The sequence below is a fragment of the Cyrtonyx montezumae genome, unplaced genomic scaffold (genome assembly GCF_038088225.1).
Source record: "Cyrtonyx montezumae isolate F1298 unplaced genomic scaffold, pur_monq_1.0 scaffold_6, whole genome shotgun sequence".
Taxonomy (NCBI): Eukaryota; Metazoa; Chordata; class Aves; order Galliformes; family Odontophoridae; genus Cyrtonyx; species Cyrtonyx montezumae.
In genome coordinates, this window is record NW_027072067.1 from 2,587,224 (window position 1) to 2,606,098 (window position 18,875).

The 18,875-nt window shown below is 47.8% G+C and overlaps 1 protein-coding gene across 1 annotated transcript in view; it reads left to right on the plus strand.

Moving 5' to 3' along the window:
• The window catches only part of GRIP2 (glutamate receptor interacting protein 2), a 67,323-nt gene that overhangs the window by 46,062 nt on the left and 2,386 nt on the right, over positions 1-18,875 (plus strand). Inside the window, exons 15-23 of the mRNA XM_065749727.1 lie at positions 2,019-2,085; positions 2,855-3,000; positions 3,291-3,435; positions 6,976-7,115; positions 8,369-8,545; positions 10,164-10,317; positions 12,943-13,063; positions 15,347-15,583; positions 16,548-16,694. Of these exons, the coding sequence (XP_065605799.1) occupies positions 2,019-2,085; positions 2,855-3,000; positions 3,291-3,435; positions 6,976-7,115; positions 8,369-8,545; positions 10,164-10,317; positions 12,943-13,063; positions 15,347-15,583; positions 16,548-16,694 (1,334 nt within the window). The remainder of the gene's footprint in view (positions 1-2,018; positions 2,086-2,854; positions 3,001-3,290; positions 3,436-6,975; positions 7,116-8,368; positions 8,546-10,163; positions 10,318-12,942; positions 13,064-15,346; positions 15,584-16,547; positions 16,695-18,875) is intronic.

An 18,875-nucleotide genomic window follows, 5' to 3' on the forward strand; every position in this document is an offset into this window, starting at 1 on the left:
GCTGCCATCTCCCCTTTTGGATGGGAAACGAAGACCTGGCTGGACATCCGTGGAGAAGGGCACTGGGATGCCAAAGGGGGAATGTATTGGAGTTAGTAACTGCTGGTTTTTAAATTGAACAGCAAGTGGCTGTTCAGTGCTTTGAGATTCCTCTCTCTTAACTTTGAATCCTATGCCTCTAGAGAGAATGGTTGTTCATTAAGTCCCTTTATAACTTACCCATCAGCCTTGTGGGTGCTGACTAACGGCGATGGCTTTCTAAAGCCTTCCTGTTTCATACTAGATGACTGAGTGGTTATTTAAAATGGGGGACTGGCATGTGTTAAAGTGCAGTTTGGATACTCTGGTGGTAGGGAGAGGGGTATGCCATTGTGCTTTCTCCTGTTCCACTTAAAGGTCTCATGGAAATGCGTTTGGCAGATGCTGAGGCTGTGTCAGGTGTAGAGGTGGCTGTCCCCAGCCCTCCGCCTGCACTGTGGTTCTCTCTAACCCCCTTCTGTCACGCAGCCTCTGCTTTGAAACTAATAAACAAACCTCACAGTGAAAAGCACTTCTGGAAACCTGGATCGTTTTGACAGAACCAGGCTAGGCTGCGATTAAGCACGCAGCACCGCGTGCTGGGCTCAGCACCTGCGAGCTGCCGAGTCTCCGTCACTGCCACTCGTCCCTTGGGCACATCTCTCAGCCCCAAAGACACATCCTGTGTTGAAAAACAGAACGGCAGTAGTGATAGCAGCATGATTCTGTGCACGCTTTGCCCATGGCTAGCGGCCTTTGTAGCCAGAGCGGATCTTTCTGCATTGATTTTAGCCACATCAGCCTCTGCACCTCCTGGCACACACTGGGGTATGGGTTGGCTGGGCCGTGCATTAAATACAGATTGAATACAGCCACAAGCCACCGGTGAACCTCCACAATCCATCCATTTCTCATTGACCCATAGTCACAAGCTGTGTGTGAGTTTCTAGATCAAAACTGCCTGGCACCATGTGCCAGTAAGGCATGGGGAAAATACTTCTTCCAGGCTCCATATCATTCAGCAGTCTCATTGCCATGGCTATTATGAAATCAGTCACGGTCCACTCTGACCTGACATTTATATTCAGCTGTGTTGTGGCTGAGATTGGCAGTCAGGTCACACTGTTCAATGCAGGAGGTTTGGTTACAGGGTATCCTGAAAGGTGATGGGCAAAACATGTATGTTTTTGTATCTCATAAATGAGTGTGAATAGAAAAATCCAGAGCAGAGATGTTGGCAAGAAAAAGTGCTTATTCCTTTACGTCTGACTTTCTGGGGCACCCACTCGCTCCTGCTCAGGCAGGTGGATCTCTGTGACTGATGCCACATACCTTGCAGATATTTTAATCTCTGACCTGCACCCGATACATTCAGATGCTGCCAGTTTTCTTCTTTCCCATACGGTTTTTGCTCAGAAGCTCTGTCAGCTTTAAATGAGATGGTGCAGTTCCCACAGCAAGGCTGGAGGGAGTGACGGGGTGGAAACGCTGCTCTCAGTGTATGTTCATCACGTGGACGGCACAGGGGTCAGGAGGGAGTCAAGTCATAAATCTCTCCTGGACTTCTCAAGAGAGCAGCGGGTCCTGCAGGCAGATTGGAAAATGCAAATGCTCCCAGGGATGCATGCTCACATTTCACATGGGCTGAAAATGTCCTCAGTCTGATGGGGGAGGACGGGAGGATGTGAAACCCTTCCTCCTTCTGAGAGCAGGCCACAGTTATCTGGCTGTATATGACAGAGTGGCCTGGGTAGCTGAACCCTGTGGAAAATGTTTTTCCTTTTTTCTGGATTGTTTTACACCCTGAGAATTTCCCATCCCCTTTTACCAATGAGAACTTGCAGGGATTTACTTCTTTATTTATTCCTGGTCGTGGCTTCCAGAGGTCAAGCATGAAGCGCCATTTTGTTAAGGAAAAGTACATTCCCTTTCCTCCTAACTCCTTTTCCCATTAACCTCCTCCCTCCAGGCTGAGTTTTATACCTGTTTGTCTCTTGCAGCTGCGAGCAGAAAGCCTGGAGAGCCTTTGATCATTTCCGACATCAAAAAGGGGAGCGTAGCACATAGGTGAGTGCAGAATTTCCCACCTGCCAAACCAGTAACCAGAGGTTAGGGTGAAAGATTTCCGTGTGGTAGCACTAAGGTGTGGATTTTGCCATCACCCAAGCACGTGTCAGCCCTAGCAGTTTGCCTTAGACTGCAGTAGGGTTTGGAATGAAAGCTTATTGAAGCATGTAGAGTTGAGCTAATGGGGAGGATGGCCAGGGCATTGATTCAGAGGTCTGCTGGCCATATAGAAGGGGGATGTTTAACATCGATGAGCATGTGCCGTGTCTCCTCTGCTGTGTTTCAGCTGCTGCCTGGGTAAACAGAGAGAGTGAATTGTGGGCACTGGTGGAGAACTGTGCCGATAACTCAAGCTTTGTTTGGCTGCACCTCTGATCCCAACAACTCCTAGGAAAGCTTTCAGAGGAATTTAGTGTTGATCAAGGACTGTTTTTTAAGAGTGCTTGTAAGCAAGTTTCCAGAAAAGGCAGAATATGTCAGTTAAAGATCAGGCATTTTTGAGTGCTGTACCCAGGCTGTATATCCATGTAGGTAAAAGTGGTGAGCTGATGTCCCTGTCCTGTTCTGGGATGATGCATGTTCTGTGTGAACTTCTTCTCTGTACGTGATAATTTCCCCAGAACCTGGTCGTGCTTGTTTCCCAGAAAAGAGCAGAGAGAGGGGGGAAATAAAAAGCTAATATTGTCATCACCACTGCAGAACTGAATGCACCGAGGGATCTGAAAGGCAAATACAAGTGTACTTCAGTTTTCTTTTCCTTTCCACATAGAACTGGCACCTTGGAACCGGGAGACAAGCTGTTAGCCATTGATAACATCCGACTCGACAATTGCTCAATGGAGGATGCTGTGCAGATTTTAAGGCAATGTGAAGACCTGGTCAAATTGAAGATTAGGAAGGATGAAGATAACTCTGGTACAGAAATACTGATGCAAACTGGTTCCCGTCCACTTTAATGACATTTCCCAATAGGTAGTGCAAACTAACAAAGATAAGGGCTGCTGCCTCTCCGGTCACCACTTTCCAATTGATTATAGTCTATTTTTGTTATTCTGCCCTTAAATGGAGTTTGGAAGGTTAAAATCCTATTTGGTACGAGCACAGCTGAAGACTGAAAGCTTGTGCTTCTAAATGCTGCAAGTCTTTCCTACGACCTTCCTGATACGGCAGAATAAAAAGCTCCTCGTTGCTGTTTTCTCTTTCAGATGAGCAGGAGACAACCGGTGCTATAATCTACACAGTGGAACTGAAGCGATACGGCGGTCCCTTGGGAATAACCATCTCTGGGACCGAGGAACCCTTCGACCCCATTGTCATTTCGGGCTTGACAAAAAGAGGGCTGGCCGAAAGGTGAGATTTGGGGGTCAGAGGGGTCGAATCAATGTGGGAAGGGATTTTGATGCTTGCAGAGCTTTGAGGCCAGCGTGGTGCTGTCCGTCTGGCTTTTTAGACCCATGTGCTGGACATGTGGGGTGGCCAGGACTGTGCCCGTAGGACAGTGGGAGAGGTTTAAAGCAGGGCACTACTGGTAGAGTCAGAGCCAGCGTGTTGTTTCAACACAGCAGCTGAGATAATGTATTTATCTGCCTCTCTTCCACTGAGATGCTTCCTAGTCTGTGATCTTCCTAGTCTGTGATCTTCCATGCCACAGCTTGCACTGGGAGAATGCCCACCTGCCCTGAAAAGCATTGTATCCGTATGGTCAATGCTCACATGCTGCCAAGCTGCAGCTGATGGCCATGGCAGTGGTGTGGAGCTACTGGAACCACAGATCTTGGGGCTTTTCTAGTCCTTGCTGCTTGCTTAGTCTGTTCTGTATGAGGAAGTCACAGTGTAGAGCTGTGCTCGGAGCAGCAGACATCTATACTGCGTAAAGATAGCTGCAGATTTACCTTCAGAAGGCGGGGAGGTTGTCTGTGTGTGTGCCTAGGTCTGAATATGTGCATGCGTGGGATGTAAAGGATCAGGACACTGCAGAGAATATAAGGTGGAACTGAGTCATACACTGTATCTTAATTATTCTGTCTGTACGGTGACTTGTAAGAGATGACTCCAGCAGTCCTGACTCATGCTTCTCATGGGGTTGCTTTCCTCTGTGCTGCAAAAAAACTTCTGAACAAATATGTGTGAAGTGCTGGACTCTGGGGAAGTTTGCCTTCAGTTCTGGTCTTGCTTCTTTCTGCTTGAAGGCCGAGCTCCTTCTGAGCTGAACTGTGTAATACAGCTTGGTGCATCTTTCTGGCTCCAGTTCCTCAAGCTTGTAGTACACATAGTGCTGCTCATTTCCATTGCTTTCCTTTGGTACTGAAAACCAAGACAGAAATAAGGGATGTACTTGGTCATTAGCGGTTCTCCTCTTTGGGGATTTTGTATCACTGCCCACCACCAGGATGCAGTCTTTTTTCCGTTGGAAACACTACCCATGGAGTGCCATCAGCACAAGAGAGGTTGAGGATGCAAAACTCAGATGCTGCCAGGCAGCAGAAACAGTTTCATACCTTTGTTGCTCCCAGGTCCCCTTGCCGTGCTGTGGCTGTTCCTCCTTCGAACTCAGATGCACATCAGTGACTGCTCTGCAGAGAAACATAGCACAGGCGAGTGCTGTGGTGCTATTGAATTTTGATCAGGAACTGGCACGCAGCAAGGAGTGAAAAACCTTTTGAGCAACAGAATCATTCTGCGCTGTAGTGTGCTGACAAACAGTGGTGGCTGTGTTGAGGAGCAGCATGGGGATCTCTCCTGGCAACCTTGGCTCCTTGCAGGGAGGGAGAGGAGTGCTGGGATGAAGCCTGCCTGCAGAAAGGTGCATATTCTGCTGAGATGGTTCACGTTTTTCTCCTGGGAGAAGCAGAAAGGAGTGGCACAGCCTTCTCAAGGGAAGAGGGATGCTCCTAGTTTTATCCTGATTTGTCCCTTTGCTGTAAACTCTGCCTAGCTCTGTGCCAGAGGGACTCTTAGCTGGTCTCTAAATGGTGCGATGGGTTTCTGAAGGGCAGGAGTTAAAGCTGTGCCTGCTTGTCGCTGGAGCACAGCACGTTTCATCAATGCTGGTGTGGGGTGGGCCAGATCCTGGTAATGGGGACGTGGCAGCCATTCCTTCCTGGAGAGGCACAGGAGATGATCTGCAGTGCAGCTCTGTGCTGGGGAAGGCAGGGTGTCCTCTAGGACCTGTCACACGTCTGTCACAGCAGTGACAAGCTGTCTTAGCTGAAAAGGCTTCAGATGCAGATGACTTGGGTTTTATCTTGACCTTGAGCATTTTCCTCCTTGTACGCATCCCATCCTATAGAAACCTACAGAGGCAGCACAGGCTGTTGGGTTGATGTCAAGTTATGGCTTCTCTGTTCCCCCTCCGTCGGTGCCTGTGGGTGACTTTGCCCTTGGCCATGGGGCTTGTTTTCCTCCTGCATGTGGGCGAGGCCAATACTGTTCAGTTCTGAGGTGTAATAGTTCTCCAAGAGCAATTTTCAGTGATCACTGATATTTTAAAGGGATTTCAAGGGTTTGACAGCCTGGTTGCACCACGTGGTTAAATAGGCATAGGAGGCTGCAAGAGGGTTTTCTCCACGAGTACTCAGCACTGGCATGTGTTGGTTGACATCTTGTTGATCATTTCTATGTTTCCCTGCTGAGGGAGTCACCCAGTTTCTGCAGAGCAATGGTGCTGTTGGGGGCTGGCACTGGGGAGAATTTCATGAGAGATGAGCCCTGGCTCAGCACTATGGTAGAGCCTCAAATGTAAGGCACTGCAGCCAGTAAAGGGTCGCATTAGAGTGCTAGCACTTCAGGTTGGTTTCTTTTTGACTATGTAGATGAAACTTTTAAGACAAATACTCTGCAGCGTGATCTATAGTTTGTTTGAATACTCGAGTTTTCCCTGAGGGCTTTTCTGGGCTGATTAGGATGGGACAATACGGACATCTAGTGGCTGCATGGGACCCTTATGACAAACTGAATACCTCAGCAGCAGCAGAGTGAGCAGTCCTGCCTGGTCCTTGTGCAATTTCCTGGTTTGCTATACATGCAGTAGAATCATAGAAGCATAGAATGATGAAGGTTGGAAAAGAGCTCTTAAGATATCCAACCATCCACCTACTATCAGTATTGCTCACTAAACCACATCCAAGATGTTTCACAGTAGATGTTTTGCAGCAGCGTGCCTCTAAAGTTCCACATTAGGGGGAAAGACAAGGAATTGTTCTGCCTGCTGTTTTGACCGTGTGTCAGATCCCATTTCTGCAGGAGCAGCAGTCCAATTTGGACTGGATGCAGCCTTGGAAAGAAGCACATTGCCATGGGCAAAAAGATATGACTGTCTAGATTTGCATCTCCTGGCTTGATCATGCGAGGTCCCTGATAGCTGAACATCATAGGGATGGTGATAGGAGGATGGTTGGGCTGGGTGATCTTGTAGGTCCTTTCCAACCTAGCGTTTCTAAGTTTCTATCATAGCAGTGCTAGAGGAAAGGATTGCTGCTCTTGTATGCCAGCATTAGGGTGCATAGGAGATGATGCACCCTAAAAGATACTGTAAGCTGATTTGCAGCTGGCTCAGTTCATGTATACCCACATAATCTGCGTGTGTTTGGCTGGGTCTTTTGTTGGTTTGTTAGTTTAGCTTGTCTTCTGACCATCCCTATGAAAACTTCCCTTCAATTCCACCTGTAGCCATTGCCCCACTGTGGTAATGCATGACTTCAAAGAGTTTAAAATGTAGTCTGGTTTGAGGTCCAGCTTCTGAGAGACCTAGGAACTGAAGTGGGCATACATTCATGTGCCTATATGTATGTATAATACAGGTGAAAGATGATGTAAGCCAAATTCTTGGTAGTGTTAATGGACGGGAGCATACAGCATACAGGGGTTCCTAACAGCATCTCTCCTCTCCAGAACTGGAGCCATCCACATCGGTGACCGAATACTCGCGATTAATAACGTGAGCCTCAAGGGCAAGCCACTGAGTGAAGCAATCCACCTGCTGCAGATGGCGGGGGAGACAGTAACACTGAAGATCAAGAAGCAGATGGAGAGTGAGTTGGGGAGCCTGCTTTGGGATGGGAGAACGCAAGAGACCCTACACTCGGTATTTTCTGCTTTTCTTGTGTCATGCTTCTGCGGTGTCTACCTCTAGCCAGCGGCCCACAGTGCTGTGGGAGCTGGAAGGAATCAAATGAAAATACTCTTCCTGGCCTATGGGATGTCTGCATTGCATCCAGAGAAGTAGAATCACTCTTGAACATAACACTTCTGTAAATTTTAAAGCAGTTTGACACGTGTGTGGCAATGCAGCTGTGTTATGAATGGAGGAAGCCTAGGCAGGGGAACAGCAACCTCACAAACTAGAGGTAGAATTTGGAAATTCAGGAAACCCCATCATTCTCTGAAGCCAAGTGTCTCGATCCTTGCTATGAAATACTCTTTTTCCCCTTCTGACACTTAAACTGTCACAGCCACTTGCTGAATTAACTGACATTCAAGTGCCGGTTGGAGACTCGTTAATCATCCTGAGAACTGGAGCAGGTATAATTGAAATTTCAAGGTAATTGCCAGTTTATCGTGATGAGCAATCTTCTGAATGGTTGGAAAATAGGGACTTTTAGAATACTGGCCTTTGTTTGGTAAAGTCATCTGACCTCACTGACAAATGCAGGCTATCAGTGAGCATTTTTATCCCATTTAAGTTCTCCGAGTTGGAGATCCAGGGTGTGGATGGCTAACAGGATGTGTAATCAATGAGGACTTCATAATATTCAGTACAAGAATGCTTGTGCTGAAAAACCATTCCCTGTGTAGCTTTTACCTGAAAGGCAACTTGGTCTAATGATAATAAGGGGCCATTATTAGTAAAATAATGAAAGAGAAGGTCTGAGCTTCATCATCCCCACTCAGCTTTCCATTTTCCAATCACTAATCAGGGGAAATTTACTGTCTAAGTACAAGGCGCAGGAATCCCACCACCCAGGAGTTGAGACTGTGTGGGAGGCTCTTTGGGTGGTGATCAGCCCTGAATTGGTACAAGATTGTACAGTCTTGATGAGGAGTCACAAATTCAGCTGCCGTAGTTTGGGACCAGTTTGTGTTATTGTGGGAATCTCATTGAAACTGTGAAAAATGAAAACTGCTTGGAATAGGAAGCTTGGCACAGGCCTTTCTCAGTTACCTTTGAAGAACTAAAGAGATTCTTCAAGAGCGTTAGAGTACCTGAGCTTGCTCCCACAGCAACATAAGCCTCTGCCTGAGTCTTGTCCCTTGTGCCTTCTAAAGTGCCTTATTCTGGTTGCAGAATCTTATCCCAAGAAGTCTGGGAGTATAAATGAAGTGAGTGACCCCGAAGACGATCTGACGGACTCCCAGAAAACTAGCAAGCTGTCTGAGATATACTCCACCACAATTCCTAGTGTAGACAGCGCTATGGAGTCCTGGGATGGCTCCGGCATTGATGCTGGGTATGGAAGCCAAGGTAAGATGACTTTTCTCACGGGTCTGTGGGCCAAGGCAAAGACAGATGGAGCTTCCAAGCCTGTCTGGAGACTGAACGTGAGCCAAAGGCCGTGGTCTGACTGTGCTATCACAGCTTCTCGCTTTCAGCAAGGAACAAAATGTATTTTAAAATGCATTCATGTGATGCTCTGAGTTGATATATCCATCTTAGATTTTTATTGGCATTGTTTCTTCTGGCTTATATAGATAGCATCATACCGTTCACAGCAGTTTCAAAACCATTAAAACATTTTACAGTTCACATAATCAGATAAGTATTCACTGTCCATATGTCTTGCAGAGCATTTGGCCTGTAGCTCACTTTTAGTTCCCCAGAGAGGCCATGTAGACTGTATTAATCCTCTTCAGGATGTTTTAAAATCCACAAGAACATCTTGTGACTGAAGCACTCACTTAACAAAATAATTAAGGTAATACTACAAGACAGTATCTCTGACTCCCTGGTGAGTGATCAGATGTCTTGGAGGCCAGATTTATTCAGCTGTGGTTTCTGGCGGACATATGGAGTTGAGAAGGGGGATGCTCCATCATGGAAATAAGCTTTCACTTGGAGGAAAGCGCTGGAAAAGAGATTCAGTTCAGATTTAGTGACTGAAGTTAGTACTAGCTTGTGCTGAAAGGAAACAAAACCCCGAAGCACCTCAGCAAAACCCTGCTCAGGTTTGAGCAGGGAGCTGTGCTGGGCCTGGCAGGAACATGCCAGCAGGTGGCTCTGAATCCCAGGGATCCAGCCCTTGTCTCGTAAGGAGGAGGTGAAAGTGGTGGCACCCAAGGGCCAGCTGTGTGCACACATCCCTGTGCCCAGCTCACTGCGGGGCCCTGCACCCAGGGACCCTGTTCCCCTGCTGTGTAAGCAGCAAGTGCTCCTGCCCGGTGGAAAACGTTGGTGAGCACTTTGCTGGGGCTCTCTCTGGAGCAGCCTAATATTTAAAAGCACAGAGGAAACGCTCAGCTAAACGTAATAACAGGTTTGGCGTTTTGAAAGAAACTTCTGGCAATGTCTTCGGGTATTTCCAGTGCTCTTAGCCATGTGGGAGGTCAAGACTCCCTTAATTATGTGTTTCTGTTACCTCTTCCTGTTCGCTTGGCACAGGGTGCAATGGAAGTGCACGATGTTTCTTGGAAGGGCTGGGGGGATTTCTCTGAAGTCCTGAATGGGCAGGAGGAGGTGGACAGGAGACTTGGGAGATTTATTTCCATGGCAGCTGGCACCAACATTGCTGAGGAATGCTCTGTTTTGAAGGGTTTCTGTCCAGGCAGCTCCTTGTGATGTGACTTGGTAGTGTTGGTTTTGCATCTCTGGAACAAGACTTCCCACAGTATGGGAAAGTCCCTGGGGGCAAAATTAGCGAAATTTGTCTTATTTCCTCCTAATAGACCCATTTGATCCTTTGGTTTGAGCAAGAAGATATGGGAAGAATATATCTCCTATTATATGTATGTAACCAAAATTACTTCAAGTTTTCTTTTTTTACTTCAAGTTTTGGATCTGGGGAAGGAAGCTCTCCTGGCATTCACTCCTCTTGGGTTTTCTAAGCAGGTGTTACCTCTTTTTCCCCCATTCCTGACTTGCCTAGGTACGTACATACCTCAGGCTGCAGGCATTGCCCTTCATCCACATGAATGGAGACACAGCAGGCAAAAGAGCAGCACCCCTCCCGTGGACCCCAGGAAAAGCTACCCCTACATGGATGGAAGCTTCAGTGAAGACGACTGGGACAAGCCCAGCAGGTGCGGAGGGGTGGGAGGAGGTAGGGAGGCCCTTTTGCAGATGTGGGGATGAGAGGGCCCTGATTGTGATGGAGTGGGTTAGCCAGAGGTGGGGAGGGTCGGCAGTGCCTCATAAAGTGTCTGTGGGGTGGGTGCTGGAGTAGTGACATGCTCTATCAAACAACCTCCACGGAGATGATCTGTGGCATCTCTGCCATGGCTTGGTGACACTTATGTCTGGAGTCATGCAGTCAGCATGCAGTCTCAGCTGCATGGATCACAAGTTCTTACCATGTGTCATACCATGTAAAAGCTGCAGTACTTTCTTAAGTTCAGGTGTTACAAATAGACATGGCCAGGTTTGTCTCCTCTTGTGTTGGCCAAAGACTTTTGGGTGAGGATGTAGCTTCTCAGGCCAACAAAAGCTCTCAGAGGACTAGTGTGGGATTATATATCCGAGATAAAATCTCCTAAAGGTGTGGCTGGATGTCTCTCTCACTTTGTCCCTTCCAACACACGGTCCAAACCACGCTGCATGAGCAGAGCTGAGTGAATCCCCCAGCTCAGCCACTGTGGAAGAAATCCCGCAGCTCCTCCCAGGCACACCGAGCAGGATGCAGCTGCCCCTCTTTTGGGGTGAAAATCCTGCTGAATCTGCCCCAGCCCCTCTCTGAATCATGCACAGTGGAAAAGCCCTGTTGCCCCGTAACTAACCCTCCCCCCGACATCCTTCAGAGTCCCCATAGTTGTGTGTGTCGTGTTGTTGCTGTCGATTCTTTTCTTTTATAATTATTTTCCCTTAATTTTTGTTTGTCCAGATAAAAACCCTTAGAACATCTCATGGCCATTTCCATCTATTTAAAGATGATCAAGCTGGCAGGAAGGCTGGCAGTGGCTGAGACTTTGTTCTTGTTTTGCCTCTCAGCAAGAGCCGGCTCACAGAGGTCACTGCTCTTTCGTGGCCTTCCCAGTGAGGCCACTCACAGCTGAAGTTAGCAAATCTGAGCTCTCGAAACCCCACGTGTCCCACATGAGGGCTCCGAGCCCTGATGTCAAAGTGCAAGTGAAACAGTTCGTGCTGCTGAGCCCTTTTTGTAACGGAGAAAAACAAAACCTCTGTGCCCTCAGCCTGGAAAAACCTGCTGACCCAGTGGTGTGAAGGCTGATTCATCCAAGTCCTGGGTGTTTGTATCTGGGAGGCAAGAAACCTGTAACTGGAAGGGACTTTTGCCTCTTAGGAAACCTGGAGCAGAGGAAGGAAATGAGTAAGGGAAAAGAATTGAAAACTCCATCTCAGGGGGGAATTTTGGTTTGTTTTTATAAAGTCTTGCTGGGTGTTTTTTTGACCTCTCTGTCTGGTGTTAAAAGCTGCTGCTTTAGAAAAGGTAGGGGGTGCATTTAAAATATAATAAGCCATGTCAGATACCACTCTCCAGGCCGGCCACAGTCCACGAGGACCATAAGTGCGTGTGTTTGAAGTTATGCCTGCTACAAACTCCTTCAATGGATGAAAAGCAAAGCATGTGCTAAAGACTTTGCTGTCAATGCAGATCTGGAAAAGGTTTGCTATTGATAGCCCAAGGAGTTGTTATACGTACAACAGAAGCCAACCTCTCTTTGATATTTACTCGAGCACAGTGTTTTGACTTGGCTAAGTGGCTCTGGTGGGGAAGTGTCCCCTCCCATCCATGGCACTGCTGACCACTGAGCCATGCAGGCTGCTGACGGATGTTGCACAGGTGGATCTTTGTGCGTGGAAGATGCATTAAGGCTGCTCCAATGTCACTGTTCTCCCCCATGACACATTGGTGAGCGTATTGTGACCTTGGTTTAACACCACTGAAAGTTGCCTTTAAGAGGCTTCTGTTAAACTGAGTGCTCATGATCTGATGTTCACTTCACTGCATGTTTGCACCAACTCTGGAGAGGTTGTCACTGCTCCCATTCTCTGTAGCCAGAGAGCTGGGGAATCTGTACACAGCTGTAATGCAATGACTTGTGTAGCACAAAGAGACCTCCTGGATGCAAAAGCTCACTTCCTTGGCCATCCCAAAGCAAATGAAACTTGGTTTGTATGGGTTATACGCTGACATTGTCAATATTGCTGGCTGTAGCGTGTTACTTGTCTCAGGGCAATCATTTTTATATACATCTTTGCATTATTTACTCTCATAGAGCCCTGATGTATTTACCATTTTCTCACCATGTCTGTTACCCTCTGTGTTTTTCTCTCTCTTCTCAGGTGTTCTGTGTCTCAGATCTGAGCTCTATCCCATCAGCCTTTGTACTAACAGTCTCTGAGGCTCCTGGTTTACCCATAACGCATCCTTTTTTCTTTCACTTCTCTATTTCACCAAAACGTCTTCCTAAACCTACAATCTTCCTACAGGCACTTTTTAATTTACCCTTTGAACTTTGACATCACTACACCAACTTAATTCTTCCTTTGAAGGACGCTTTGCCCCGTTAGTAAATGCATGGAGGTCTCGTGTTCGGACTCTTGTCTGAAAAGTTCATATTGTTTGCTTTTGTATATGAAGACTCTTCAAGTCTCTGCTTTTACTGGTGAGACACTTGCTGTAGCCTCGCGGCTTTCATCCCGCTGCAGAAGAGTGCTGACAATGTTTGGTTCCTACGTTACAACAGATACCCCAACCGCCAAAATGGCCTTGAGACCACTCACGAGGATAGTTTTTGGCGTGTTTTTGGAGAAGCTTTGGAGGATTTGGAAACATGCGGCCAGTCTGAACTTTTGAGGGAGATTGAGGTAAATCACTTTGCAAATTCGCTGCCGGGTCTGACTGTTTTGTGCTTGACTTAAATGCTAAGCAGTTTCCTCAGATCTGTTGATTGCTCACAGCACTCCTGTGCTGCCAGTGGTGTGAGGAAGGGTTTGAGTTTTGTCCATTTCAGGGATGTGCTAATGGATAACTACATCTCATTAGGCAGCTGCTTGCACATACTTTCCTCCAGAGCTGAGGAATTACCCACCAGTAACTCCACGCTCTTTTTGCACATTGCTGCTGGCCAACAATCTTCATGTGACTGTTGGCAAAGCTTCCCTATCAAATGGTAAGCCCTTTTGTGGGGAGATACTGTCTGTCGAAAGCACTTGGAGGCCAAGCAAAACGAGTCTCCCAAAAACCCATTGGGGCTGAAGCTTGCTTCAAGTGTAGACAGGAACAACATGCATCTTGCATTCAGCTGTCACTCTGCCGGAAACTGTTTCAGTAAAATGGGCAATTGGAAGCTTTTCAGCCACCCTTCCCCTGGAAAAATCTGAGAAAGTAATTGCTTCCTGCAGAAATAAAGGTGTTTCCTCTCTTTGCGAACCACTTTCTCTTTTCTTTATCCAAAATGCTTTGGAGGTCGTGTTATTGTGTCCGGTTATTGGATGGGGAGCCTGCGTTCCTAAGCTGTGGGACGCAAATAAAGGCCTCCCTTGAGACTGCAGAGGAGTGGGCAGCAAACCTGCCCAGTGAGATGGGACCCAGCAGTGCAACCATACGAGCTGCCTTCTGGGTGCACAGGACTGGGGAAGGCTTGCGGGGCTGGGTCCTCAGTGACCCCAAAAATGGGGCTGGTAGCCAAAGTAGTTCCCCAGGGTCGGAGGAGGGGAGGAGGAGTCTGGAGACTGGTGGACATTTGCTGTTCCAGCAGATTGTGCAGGGGTTGTGTCCCCATGCAATGCCTGATGAGGTGCCTGGAGGGATGCCAGCTGTCGCTCTACTCCAGTCCAATAACGCAGAGTTTGGGTTGGAAATGGTTTTCTGGGCATCTCTGGCTCGTGAGGTTGTTTCCCCAACAGAGAGTGTAAAATTCCCATTACTGTCAGTGGCTATTTAAGAAAAAGTACCCATCTGAAATGATGCATAGATGATTCTCTTCTGCATAATGGGGGATCTTAATGCAAAAGAAGGGATTTGTTTGGCTCCTGTGAAATGCCAGGACAGAGAAAATAGTCTTCCTGCCTGTTCCTTTTGCAGGGGTGTGTGGGCTTTTGAGTCATGCTGTTGAAAGGCTTTGGAGCTGTCACAGTTAGAGCAATGCTTTTAAAAAGATTTTAAAGGAATGTTGCAAAATGCAGACCACCTCTAGCTCTACCCACATTATCCTGAAGAGTGGCAGATAGAATATGGAAATCTTTTTAGCTCGTGAGTTTCCTAGCATTTTCTAGTCTTCCCTCAAAAGTTAATCACCGTGAGTTTGGACAACACTCAAAAACCTGCTACACACTCAAAGGAATTCCATATTTTATCCATCTCCATTTGGTACGATGTAGGTAGTGCTGGCGTTTTCATCACTGCCACCAGAATCTGCTTTATTTACCTTTGTTCCAGCTTGCAGAAAAGAGACAGAGCCCTTGGTTAGAGATTTAGTCAGGTGATATTTCCTCTGTGTGCAGGAGCAATTGCTCTTTGACTTGCCATGTTTAGCAGTGCTGAATGTTGCTGTCTGCTCCCTGCCTTTCCTTTTCTTTCCGCTGCCTTTTGACATTTAATAGGACTGCAGGTGTTTGGAGCCTGAACTTCGTAATGATGGTTTTCATTATGCCATTTAAATAGACTCTGGAACCAGTTGAGGTTCCACAGGCTGTATTCTCGACTCCTTCATTAGCTTTGATCAATGTAATTTCATTAGTGAAAAGCATTGCCAAATGGAGTAGAATCTACTTAGGGGCATCGTTTAATGGATGCTGTCAAGGATGACCAGGCTTAACAAACTACTTAATTTCATATTTTTAACTCAGTTTTACTCAGTGAAGGCTCCCACTTACTGACAGATAAAATCATAATTTCTCTGCTGACTTGGCCTCAGCAGCCTGTGGTGCTGCCTTGCTGGGGCCACTGCCAGCACTGTGCAGTGCTGATGACGGGCTGCAGCCCACAGACGTAGGCTGGAGATCCACCAGTTCCTCTGGGAGCTCCCCTGAGGTCAGCATGTTCATCTGGTCTCGTTTCCCTTGTCCTCTGTGCCATTTTTATTGCTGCGTGGTCTGTCCCTTCCTGCTGCCACCTCAGCAGAGTGACTCTGTGCCCTTGCCCCGCAGGCATCCATCATGACGGGGAGCGTGCACAACCTGGGCCTGGAGGGCAGCAAGCTGCTCCTGGACTCTGTCAACCCATCAGGACTGAGCCCATTGAGGAAGGCAAACTCCAGCTGTGACAATGGACAGACCGAGAGCAGCAGCTCCCCTGCCAAGAAGAATGAGAGGAACCTGGACATGAAGAAGATGGAGAAGGAGATGCAGGAGATCATGTCCCCCACCCCCCTTGAGTTTCACAAGGTGTGTGTTGCCAAGGGTTGGTTTGCCTTGCCACAGTGGTACTTCACAGTGGTACTAATGGAAAAGCTGATGGATGTGTTGCATCCCCATAGGAAATGCACCGTGTTGACCCTTTGCCAGTGGCACACACCGTTCAGTAAGCTGCTTTTTATCTGAGAAATCATTTATCTTCAGTCCTCTTCGTTCCCAGCCTTTCCTAAAGGGGTGCAAATAATCAGCAGAAATGGTAGGGCCTGAGTGACAGGATACTCGTTTGAATTCAGTACGCGGGTGAATGCAGCCAGTTTAAGCATGGTGCAAGGCAATTAGAAGGAGTAATTAACTGTAGAAGCTGTTGATGCTGAACGCAGGCAGGGAAGGGAGCTGGAGAGGTTTCAAAAACTGATTGCCTTTTTCTTTCCTAGTGATTTTCAAGTGAGACCTGCAGTTAGGGCAGTTGGGAAAAACAACTTGTTCATGTTTGATCTGCTTTTGTCCTTCAGGGCATGGCAAACGCACCATTAAATAAAACTCCTTCGTTCCTGAAGGAGGAGAGCTGTGTTTTAGGTGTGTGACAGGATGAGCCTTCTTTCTGCTGGAGCATCTGGTGCTGGTGGTGTTTGGGAATGAGGCTGGGGCCACGAGGGCAGCACCTGGGCATCACCTGCCCATGGAGCACACAGCCATGGGGCTTCCCCAGCCAAGAGCACTCTGATGCAGTCGAGGCCTAGAGGCAGAGATGGAGGTGGAGGGAAACAGTTGTCCCTGATACTGATTGTCCCCCATTGGCTTGTGGCCTTGCCTTGTGGCAAGATACAGTTCTAGCTGAGCATGTCTCCTTTAGAGACCAAAGTGTGACTGCGATCAAGGGAAGGGGGTTAGATGAGCCAATTCTTGTCCTCACTAAGCCAGAACTGACAGTAAGTTTCTGAGGAGAACTAGTGACTGGAATTAAGCAGTGTGCTTTCTGCTTCTGCCCCTCCAGATGACACTTCACAAAGACCCAGAGAGCGAAGACTTCGGATTCAGTGTGTCGGATGGCCTGCTAGAAAAAGGTGTCTATGTAAATATGGTCCGTCCGGATGGGCCAGCAGATCAGTGTGGCCTCAAGCCATATGACAGAGTGCTTCAGGTAATAAATGCAAAATGCAGTTCTGGAGGCTGGGACGGAGTGAATGAGTGGCTGAGAGGAAGAGAGAAGTGAGACCCATCCATGACAGCACTAACTTTAATGAAAGGTAATAGTTAGCCAACTAGGTGAGCACCTACCACCAACCTCTCAATGAGACCTGTGTTTTGTGTAAGAAATCTCTAGGTAGCAAAGCTGGTTCCCCTAGCTGACACCCAGCCCAGGGAGCACCTCCACCCAGAGCCTGTCCCAGTGCTTTGTGACAGCTCACAGCTGAAACAACCAAAAAGCCGTGTCGCTATCCCTCTTCGCCCTCGATCCTTTTCCTGTCATGAAAGAGGGTGATTTTTGGACAAACCAGACTGTGTGGACCAATATGTGTTCTTGTGAATCCCCCCGTGGAGTTAAGCAGTGTTCATGAAGTTCTGTGCATGCCTTTGACAACTAAAAGTTTTCTAAGAAGCAACCATCCTTCAAGCAGAGTGTTTGCCGTGGATATTTGTCATCGCGAGATACTTGATCTGAAACAACTGAGGCAGAAACAGAATAAAAACTCTGGTCAAATAAAAGTAACTTGGGCATATCTGCCGGCCAGGGGGACAGTGAGAGCACGGTGAGTCTTGGAGTTTGGAAAGGAACTTTATATGGACGAAAAAGAACAAGTTTAGCTTTGGAGCGACTCAACGAGCGACTGAGAGAGCACGGCCTCGATGGAAACATTGCCACCGTTTGGAGATGCAGATACTGTGACCGTATTTGGAAGCACTCAGAAAGATGTTTAGTTTTGCTTCTTTCTAGGCGGGGGCTGTTAGCAGCAGGATCAGAGCCAATATATTATGTACATCAGGTAACTGGAGAGCTGGCAGCGCTGTGGGGAACCTTGTTTAAGCTTGTTATGATCTCTAGCCAGTTGGCTGCTAGACAATTATTCCTTCCCAGATTCAAATAAAAGATGGTGCAAGAATGAACAAGAAGCTAATTAGGCTGTAGGCTGCCTTTCTGTTGAATGCTGGATGTGTCGCTCTTTGTGAGTGCCAAGTGCTCTGGGAGGTGTGCCTGAAATCCCAAACAGAGCTGAGCAGAGACTTCTGAGACCCCCCCCCTTCCCACGTGCTGTGCTGCACGGCTTCTACGTACAAAAGGATGGGGCAATTGCCACTGAGCTAACACGTGCAGCAGTGATGGATGAGGGATTGCGAATCCCAGCAAGAAACACGGAGTTGCGTTGCTGAGGATGCTTCACAGTGCTGCTGGTTATGGACACCATGATGTGTCTGCAAGCAAGTTCCAACGCTGAAGGCCACAAAACACATGTGCTTGCTAAAGAACCTCTGCCTTTTGACTGATGGATTACCCAGAGCATGGCATTGCACTGTCTTTTCTGCACTGGAGCTGCCCGGCCAGCATGGAATGAAGGCAGAGCGAGCTCATGGCTTATTTCTCCTCTTTGTGCAACCTGGAAATTGTCCCTGGTCACTCATCTATAAGGAGCAGTACTGGTTCAGCTGTGTGGCTGGCAGCTAGGGCAGGGTGACACTGCTACCGTCACAGAGCCCAGCTCCATGGGCAGTCATTAATCCTGGGAAAGGGCTTTGGATGCAAGGGTTGCATGGACTCATCCAGCCCTTATCCTGAGCCGGAATCAACGCCTGCCCGCAGGGTTTATGTTCACTCCAAAGGTGGGTGGGAAATTCCTTTCTCCCTTCCCTGCTTCCCCTTCTTATGCTATTTGCCAGCCCTCTCCATCCTGGGGCTGTCATGGCACCGGGCCCAGGAGCTCTGGGAGCTGTAGGCAGGAGAGCTGGGATGGCTCCTGCAGGTGACCCAGCCTAGAAACGTGCTTCAGGATGCGCAAGTGAGCAGGAAAAGTGCTTTCACTGCTGAATCCTGCAGAGAGCATTTGCAGCCCTCTGCAGCCTTCTTCTGAGCCCATGAGAAATGCATCCGGACTCCTCCAAAATGAAGGATGTAAATGGGGAACTATTCAGTATAGTCCTGATTTACTGCTGGCTGAGCTGGAAAGTGGTTGGTTGCAGCCCCAGGGTCTGTGTTGTGTTTGTTTTCTAGGTGCTGAATACCCCACATCACAGATTTAAGGCCGATAAAAGCCATGATGGCAAAAAATCATATAGCAGCCTTTGTCCCACAGACCGGAACTGGAGAACTGATTTGGAGCCCTGTAGA